Genomic DNA, 10259 nt, shown 5'->3' with positions numbered 1-10259 from the left:
ATTTTATTGCATATTGGAAAGTGTTTCAACCAGGGAGATTGACATAGAGAATCTTACTTTGTCTTCCTCCTTCCTATTAGGTGGCTCCTTCCTATTAGGTGGCAAAATCAAACTTCGTCTTGCTTCTCTTTTTTTTTAGTAGGTCTCGGTCACATTATGGATAGATGTCGAATAAGGATACTTGTAAAAGACACTATACTTGTAAAAGACACTCTAACGCTCAAGTCAACAAAATGGATATTTGATACTCGGAAGTGAACAGTAATAATGGCGTGCCTGCTCCTTGGAATATGTGTTATTTATATTACTTGTAATGGACTTTTCTTAGTGAGCCAGATTAAGGAGTGTGTATGTGTTTAGAGTTGTATTACCTAGTTGCTAACCACGGATTAGGTTTGTTGAATCTGTTTAGGTGGAATAAGATTTATACCATCGGTTGGTCCAACAGGATCGAATCCTGGTTCGGTCGGTCTGCTAGTGGAATGAGACTCTGGTTAATCTTTCGATTCATTACATAAAGAATTAATATGATGTAGTTATTTGAATTACAATAATAATAATATTATAAAGTAATAATAATAACAATATCATGAAATTATAAATATTAATTTAAATTATCTTTTATAGAATGATTTGACATAAGTGTGTAAACTTTGGAGTAGATTCAATAAATAAATATTCTATATAAAAAATTATTATATATTAGTTATAATAAATAATAGAATAATATTTTAATATAAATAATTCAATTTTTCCAATAAATTATAAACGTTATTAAAAATTATAAATTATTCGTAGACTGGGTAGTAGTTTGGAGGACCAAATAAATAAATAAAATATATATACTACAACTAAAACAACAATAATACCTTGTATGTTTTTTATTTCAAATATTTTCAGATATTTCTTTTTACACCGAAGATTTTAGTTGTACTAGTTAGATTTTGTTCTTTATCTTAAATAAGAATATTTTTTTTTAATTCAAGAATCAACAATATATAGTTGATCATGTGTGAAAAATAGATGCGAAATATACAATCGAAAGTTGATTTGGATTCTTTGAAATATACAATCGAAAATTATCTTCTTTGAAATTTTAAAGATAGTCTTGAGTCAAAAGAAATCAAATTCATTCTTATGATAAATATTTTTTGACTAATGTTTCTCGTGTGATGACAATAACATAAATAACAATTTTGCTCAAATCATTAACTTGCAATAATAATTTTAGAGAAAAATAATAATTAATTATTATATTTACTAAATTAGATATCATTTTAGAATTTTTTTTGTTTCTAAATTAGTTTCTATTATTGATAAATAGTTTCTAAATTGGTATCTAATTAGGTATCAAGATTTTTGCTACCAAATTTAGAATCTAAATAATCGGTAGTTAAAACATTGGTAGTTAATTAGATATCAATTTAGAAACTATTATCATAATAAAAACTAATTTAAAAACCATACAAATATTTAGTCTCTAAAATGGTTTCTAATTTAATCAATATAGTAACTAATTATTTTCTGTATCTAAAATTAGTTTTTATTTAATGATTTTTTTTAATACAAAAATTATTGTTAGATATTTTAAAAGAAAATAATAATGTTCCAAACAAAAGAAACACTATAAAAAAACAACAAAAAGGAAGAAAGCAAGCAATAAGATAAGAGATATTATAAGCAAACATTTCAGTTGACATTTAAAGAGAAGCGTTTACAAAGAAAAGAAAACATTGTAAAAAAAATATAACACATTCACATATGTAAAAGTATAAAATTCTAAAAGGTAATAGGTAAAAAAAAATGAACAAACAAAAAATTCTAAACTGACATAAAAAAATTAAAAAGAAAATGTCAAACAAAATAACACATAAAAAAAGAAAGAATTTCATATACAAGTAATACAGAATAAGACATGAGATATTGTAAGGAAACATTTCACTTGACATTTATTAAAGAGAAGATAAGTATTTACAAAGAAAGGAAAACATTATAAAAAAGAAAAATAAAAAAAGTTATTTCCAAGAAGGTAATAGGTTAAAAAAAGGAAAGAAAGAAAAAAATTTCTAAACTGATAATAAAAAAATTAAAGAATGTAACAAACATAAACTGATAATAAAAAACTAAAGAATATAACAAACATATCAGTTGATATTTAAAGAGAAGATAAGCAGTTAAAAAAAAGGAAAACATTATAAATAACAAAAATATTAGACGAAACACAAAAATAAATTATTTTCAGAAATGTGATCAGTAAACCAATTGAAAGAAAAAAAACTATAAACTCACATTAAAAAAAATCGAACAAAATAACAGATAGATATTAGTTCACATAAAAATAATAATACTATTTCAAATAAAGAAAACAGTATACCAAAACAACCAAATGAATCAAATACAAAAATTCAAAAGCTATCTTGGTTGACCTCGTAGTTTAACGTAAATTTTGAAAAGTTCGATTTAAACAAATTCATCTTAATTACAACAAGTTACTGAACATTTTTTTATTTTTTTTTCAGCACGATGTAAATGGATTCACGTGGAAGTACAACTTTAGACAAGAAGAGTACTCTTTAGTATTGTTTGAAATTAGTTTATATATTAACTTTGCTGGTTATATGGGATAATATACTTTTAAATAATTAGTATGTAATATTTTATAATTTTTTTATATTTAAAAATGTTTTAGACAGATTTTGTATATTTGTATTTGTGTTTTTATAGTTTTTTTAGGCTAATCCGCCAACTGGGCATCAATTTATTTGTATTTTTTTAGCATAAAATGTTGACATCTGTCCAATTTGGAGAGTTTTTATATAGTTATATATTAGTTAGAAAAATAAAAATTACTTTTATACTAACGTTTAGTTTTTTTTTTTAAAAAAAAATAAACTGGTTTGATTTATTATTTTTTATTGGTATGGCCAACTGACATTATGACGTCTCTCCCTGTCCGAGACAACTGAGATACACGCTGACGTGTTCCAGTCTGTTTGATCGAGCTGACCGAGACACCCCGCACAGTCAGGACGTATAACCATTAACGCTCAAACCAAGGTCAGTGATGTTAAACTATCATTAAGGATTAGGTAATGCAACCCTAAGTGTGATTCATTCCATTAATCAAGCTCAATGATGTAAGCTCATTAAAATAATATAAATAGTACACATTTCAAGGAACAAGGTACGTCATTGATTACTGTGCATCTATATGAGTGTCGATCACCCGCTTTACTGACTTGATAAAGTAACGAATTTCAATTTCTATTAATGTAGATAAATAAAAAATAACAATGATATTAGAAAGTGCTCAGTGGAACTTAGTTAAAATTATATAAAATATGATAACATGTTTTTAAACTCAATTCAATTGTTCTTGGAATGAATATAAACAATAATTAATTCAAACTTTCAAATTAGTTGTTTTTTTTTTATATATTTCAATAAGTTTTAAGTTTAAATTTATAATCCAGACTCTTGTACATTGAATATCTTAGTGTGAAAAGAATCAAACTACTTAGTTCACACATGTCAAAATTTGCTGCTTACTAGCTTCTCATTTGGACTTGCCAGTGTCCTTTATAACTGCAAAAATTAAATTGCGGGTTATATTTCAAAAATAAAAAATAAAACTTAATATCTGGAATGACTGATACAAATTTTGAATATAAATTTAAATATTATTGTGTTAAAAGAATGTTACAGAGAGTTGTCTTACTTTATTCAAGTAGAACTGGCTTTTATAAAAGGTAGATGAGATCTGAATGTAACTCAATAACTTTTTGCATTAGTTGTTTATTTTTTACTTTTACTGAATACAATGAACAAAAAGAATGCAGTAGAGCATTTTCCATGTTTCTGTTTGTATCTCTGCTGCAGTGATGCTTATCTAATATTCCTTCACTTCATCCCTTGAGAGATTTGATTTGATTACCATGGAAATAGCTTTTTGAAAACCACAATAATGTTTCTGACTGTAGTGTCCCCCACAAATAAAAGCTATATGCGTACGTATTTAATATTTTTAACATAAAGTCTGGATAATGGTAAACTTTATTCAGGTTATAGCTACACAAATATTTGTAGCCGTTCATGTACCTACAGCTATACTGAATCAGTTTCAATAATTAATGAAAATAAAAAGGGTTCAAAATCTTGTTTACTCTTGCTGCTTATTTACATAAACAATCACTGTGGAGTGCTTAAGCATCATTTGCTTTTCCAAACCAAAACATATTTAGCATGCTGGTATCTTCTAGTTTACAAACGTAAAGGCAACATCTCTAGCTCCTCACAGGTTTCATAATGTTCTCCATCAGACAAGCATCACAGATTAACTTTGACATTTTTACTATATACGTATTAAACTAATAACTCTCAGTGTGTATAGGTAGGGGAAAGCTGAATTGTATAGGGTTGGTAGGGTCAAGAATGAGATGATACCCATCAATCACGTAGGGCAATAGGTCCCACACTATCATCTCTCTGGGTAGCTCTACAGGTATTATTCCAAAAACAAGTAGCCAAAGGAAATGGAAAAAGAAAAAGAAAGTAAATAATCAGTGGCTTGGCTTCTATCTTAAACTTCTTCTACTACAAGCCTACTTCCAGTATTTAACATCTTTCATCACAAAGCTAAACCATTCCTCCTTTTTCTTTTCCCGCGCTTTAAAAGCACTCTTATTTCCTTAATTTTCTCCATTATATTAATATCACGCCCTACTAATCGCCATCCTCGGCTCAAACACTGATTTGATAGCATAGTCAAAGATTTGCGCCTGCTTTTCCCACCAAAATCTCCTTTTTCTGTTAACATTTTCTTTCACACAAGTCCAAACTCTTTCCCTTTCTTGGATTTCTTTGATTTTTCTGTGAACACACGCAACACACGTTCCTCCCAAACTCTTGAGCTTCAAACAACAAAACCTCTGTCTCGAGATGGAAACCGTTAAACCCAAATCAGCACTCAACAATAATAGGAGCAAGAAACTGGCGAAGACATTCCAGAAGGTGATCAGCCTCCGAAGTGCAACCAAACTCGCTTCAAACAATGGCATTTGCATGCTCAACTCCCACCTCAAAGTCAAGGAGGATCTCTTCTCCGATCATCAGACAAAAACCCACCAAGGAAATAGAAAAAATAGAGCCGTTATGGAGGCTCTCATTGCAAGACTCTTCGCTGGGGTCACCACCATCAAAGCAGCATATGCAGAACTCCAAATGGCTCAGCACCCGTACAACAACGAGTCCATTCAAGCAGCGGATCAGGCCGTGGTGGATGAACTCAGAGCCATATCAGAGTTCAAGCGCAGGTTCTTGAAAAAAGAGCTTGATCTTTCACCTCAAGTAACCATTATGCTCGCGGAGATTCAGGAACAGCAGAGCCTGATGAAAACCTACGAAATCACCATCAAGAGGCTCGAAGCCGAGGTTGATTTCAAGGACTCGAACATCTCATCGCTCAGAAAACACCTCGATGACTGTGTTTCCTTCAATAAAACACTTGAAAAGAAGCTCAACTCGAGTGGCTCATTGTCTCTGTTCGATAACCTCACACGTTCAGCGTTGAGTCCAACCCACTTCGTCCATTTTCTTCACCACGCTTTGCGATCAGTTAGAAGCTTCTCCAAGTTGATGATGGCGGAGATGGAGTCTGCTCATTGGGATCTAGAAGCCGCCGTCAAGTTCATCCACCCAAACGCAGTTTTCGCCAAACCAACTCACCAAAGCTTCGCATTTGAATCATTTGTGTGCATAACAATGTTTGAAGGCTTCAACAATCCAAACTTCAGCGTGCAAGAAGACCCGCCTCAGAAACACTCACTCCAACAAGGACAAAGCCTCTACTTTGACAAATTCAAAATGCTCAAGTCTCTTAATCCGAAACAGTACTTAACCCACAATCGAAACTCTTCCTTCTCCAAGTTCCTGAAATCCAAGTACCTTCAAGTGGTGCACGCCAAAATGGAGTGTTCCTTGTTTGGCAACTTGAACCAGAGGAAGGTGGTTAACTCTGGAGGGTACCCAGATTCCGCTTTCTTCATCGCGTTTGCAGAGATGGCAAAGCGCGTTTGGACCCTGCATTGTTTGGCGTTATCGTTTCATGACGATGTTACTGTTTTTCAGGTCAAGAAGAACACGAGGTTCTCAGAGGTGTACATGGAAAGTGTGACAGAAGAACCTGTTTCAGCTTCGGGGGAATCCTCTGATTCCAATCATGGCGAGCTTAGGGTGGGTTTCACCGTGGTTCCTGGTTTCAAAATCGGTAAGACAGTGATACAGAGTCAGGTTTACCTCTCTCTGGTGGGTTCCCCGGCAAGTTCCTGATACGTATCATTATTAGTATTAATTACAGTATTAGTATCCCATGCTATGGTAATGCTAATGTTATGAGTATAATACTCATAATGAGTTGTCAAGTATATATTAAGTGTTAATTTACAATAAATGTTTCTAAATTTATTAAATATATAATAAGGAGTATTAAATGAATACTCGACAACTCATTTTCTGTATTATTACTTGAGGGATAGAACAAAGAAAGTATTAATTCCTGTACAATTAGGCATTTTTGAGGTTATTATTGTATATTTGGTCTCAGCGTAGGGATGCTTCAGGTGCTCTGTTAGATACTCGCCAAGGAATTTATAGTACTATACATTTGGTATATACACCTTATTCTAAATCTCTGTTTTTCTCTTCTCTTATCATCAATATCAACTGTAAATCATCTTGTATAATGGTGCTGTAGTATAATAAATGAAGGATAAGTCTCTCTCGGTTGATTACTACTTCCTTTAATTCGCCAAGTATTGGAGTAATGATTCAAAAGCATAATCATTAGGTTGTGTTTGACTGGAGTGTATGTTAAGTTTTACTTTAATAAGCATAGCCTTCATTACTTAACCAAGTGTTGCCGTAGTGCTCAATTATAATCCGTTGTATAAAGTTAAAGACCAAAGTTTATGGCTATTTTACGGGAAAGATTTTGGTGATAAGGTTCCGCCGGTGTTGAGCTATTATTCTGTAATAAAACCATGATGTGTATGGCGTATGTTTTAACTACCTTGTCATGTTTCTTGTTTATGTAATTGAAGTGTAAAATGAGTACATATCATGATGTTCGTAAGAGAATAAGAGGGCGTGTTTGTTTTCCTTAAATCTCACTTTTGGCTTTTCACTTCAACTGACGTAATGCAAATTCAAATACTCTCTATTAGATTCGTTCTAAACTTTTGTTTATACTGTAATGATACATTTTTCAAAGGATCATTTTCGTTACATGGATATGAGAATCTCTCACCAGTTAGGTATTGAGTCTCTGTAATGTTTTCTGAACATTTTTGTTTTACCATTTAGAACCTGAAAACTATAACTTTAGGGGAAAATTACAAGAAACGTTTTTTGACTTAAACTGGCTAACATTTTTGAAAGAAGAAACCTAATTAGTGAGATTAGTGAGTTGGAGAGAAGAGTGTTAATGATTGAATTTGAATTGAAAATGTTGGATTTGATAGAAGATAGGAGTCTAAGGTAAGGATGGGGTGTGTGCATGATTAATGGGCCAGGGTTGCAATGGGAGAGAGGAGCCAATCAAGTGCTTCACTATCGATGACAATAGGGAGGCGCGTGGGATAAGTTTGGGTGGAGGGGAGCCACAAAGGGATGGGTACTGTAACCGAAATGGAGAGCAGACAGAGCACAGAGACAGAGCCATAGGCATTTGGGACCCACATGTAAATTGGCCAACAGGGTGGTGGTGGTGGCAACATCATCTTCTTTTCATCAACAGAGAAGGAGACTGGTCTGGTGGGGTAGGAGGTTCTCAGATATTATGGCCCACAAAAGACAAACTTTGAGTGTCAGATTTGTTTCTTCTTGCAAATACTTTCATTTTTGTCAAAAATAAACTCTCTGGCGGTTGGAATAGTAATGCTTCAAACTTCTTGAAATTTGAATTTGATAGCAGAAAAGAAGGGAATATGCTGCTTAATTTGCTCGCTAACCTAACCCGTTAATCTATGTGGTTAACCTTAAATAAAGCCAAATTAGCCTACAGTATCAAAAAATTATAAACTTTGATTATCCATGTAGAGTATATTGTAGAGAAAGAACAGTTGAAGAAAATATGGATTTGATAGGAGACAGAAATAAGAAAAGATAGAGACTTGGGCATATGATAAGTTGTAAAAATTACAAGACACGACAAGGGTACAAAAATAATGCGTAACATGAATATAAAGAAGTATTGAAGCTGTTCATGCAATGTCTGACAGATATATACGGTAAACACATGTAGCATTTAGAAGTGTACGTTGGAAATTTGTTATTTGTTTGGGGAAACTTTTACACTAGAGTTCAGGAGATAAGTAGGCAAACATGTGATGAGGAGTAGATATATGCAGCCAGCAACCAAATTCTGTGATTGCATCATTGATCAGAGAGGGCAACAGAGAAAAAGCTTATTTTTTTCTTGGTATGATATATGATGGGAGAAAATAATGATACGTACGTAGCTTGAAATTAATTTTGAAGTAAAAGTAGAGCATGAGGAAGCATAAAGATAGAGTAAGGGAGAATTGTGATGCAATTAGGAAAAAATGTTTCCCCGATTTGGATATTTGAGTTTATTCGTAGCTTGATGTGCACTCCAAATACCAAACTCCAGCTAATAAATACTAAAGACCTCATCAATCAAATCCCTTTTAACAAAAGTTCAAATGTTTGAGACCATCATCATCAAAAGAAACCTCTCTCACAACATATTTCATCAGTAACACACAATCCCTGTTTCTTCAGTTTCTTAATGCCATGAATACACACAAAAATGGGAAGACATAAGAGCTTCGCCATTTTGCTATGCTTTTCCAATTTCACTTCACCAAAACATCTGCCGGTTATCAACACACGTGAACTTATTTTCTTAATACAGGAAGTTTTTTTTTTTTGGATTTCATCTGAAAAATAAATTAGGAACGTGTTTTTGTTTCTTTTAATCTTTTTATAATAATTTATTTCCATTTTCCTCGTGTATTAATGGAAAAGGACACTCGTCACTTTGAGGTAGCTGGTAATCATTTGTAGATCGTGAATTTTTTTTATATCTTTCTTTTCTTCATTCTATTACACAACGGTAATATTCTGTAACAAATTCAAATAGATATGTTGTCCCCTCTCAATATTCTTTTGTAAGAAAAATATAAAGCAAACATTTTCGTATCTTCTTGTACCTTCCGTTCTTTACTTCTATGGTAGACTCTAAATGCTACATTTATCAAGTAATATTGACTATTCTCAAGATCCCAGCTCATGGTACAACCTTAAGAAAATCCTTCATCAATTCTTGTTTTTTTTTTTTCTTAATTGACCAAATTATCATCGGTTGTCACATTATTTTTTATTAGTCTTGTTTCCAAGGACAAACTTGGATTCATTTATGGAATCATTGTAGCTCCTACTCACACCAATGTATATCCAACTTGGAAAGGAGCCATCATGATTGTATCTTATCTCATTTGGTCACTCACATCTATTGCATATGATATGAAGATATAAGCCTTGAGCATTTTGGTCAAACTTACAGAGAGGTTTTCTTAGTATGACTTTTTTTGGCTGGTTGATTTATAAGACACTATCTCATCCCTTCAACAAAGACAATTAAGTGTCAAATTCAGATTCAGTGAATATAATTTTTTTTTAAGTATTTAACTGTTACCTGTTAAATGTTTCCATATATATATATATACTAAAAAATTATTAGATTCAAACTAATTTTAAAAATAAAAAATAATTAATTATTATATTAATTAAATTATATATTAATTTAGAGATTACAAAAATTATTGGTATCTAAATTAGTTTCTACCATTTATCATTGATAAATAATTTTTAATTTATTATTCAATTATCAATTATTCAAATTCTAAAGTTGATAACTAAAACATTTATCAATAACAGAAACTAATTTATATATTATTTTTTTTTAATTTTAAAAATAATATCTAATTTAATTAATATAACAATTAATTATTATTTTTTTAAATTGATCTTTATTTAATAATTTATATATATATATATATATATATTAAATGAATTGTTTGTGTTTGAGGTTTCATTATTATTAATTAGTTGCACAGGGAAATTTAAAAGTTGGCATGTAATTGAGGGTAAAAAACATATGTATAAATGCGTGACACGTTTTAATTTGGCTAGGAGAGTGTAGATACGGAGTTATAAGAGTTAATTATGAAAACATGATA

General features: G+C 31.3%; 1 protein-coding gene across 1 annotated transcript; it reads left to right on the top strand.

Annotated features, from left to right (window-relative positions):
* The first annotated feature begins 4616 nt into the window (after positions 1–4616).
* UNE1 (intracellular protein transporter, putative (DUF641)) lies at positions 4617–6791 on the top strand. Its single transcript, XM_090298867.1, is given in 3 exon segments — positions 4617–6265; positions 6566–6598; positions 6601–6791. Coding segments are annotated over 3 exon segments (1389 nt in total). The 5' UTR covers positions 4617–4938; the 3' UTR covers positions 6630–6791.
* The last annotated feature ends 3468 nt before the right edge of the window (positions 6792–10259 follow it).

This window comes from Phaseolus vulgaris, chromosome 2, assembly GCF_051622355.1.
Source record: "Phaseolus vulgaris cultivar YP4 chromosome 2, ASM5162235v1, whole genome shotgun sequence".
In the NCBI taxonomy this organism is placed as follows: domain Eukaryota; kingdom Viridiplantae; phylum Streptophyta; class Magnoliopsida; order Fabales; family Fabaceae; genus Phaseolus; species Phaseolus vulgaris.
This window is presented reverse-complemented; position numbering and strand designations above follow the sequence as displayed.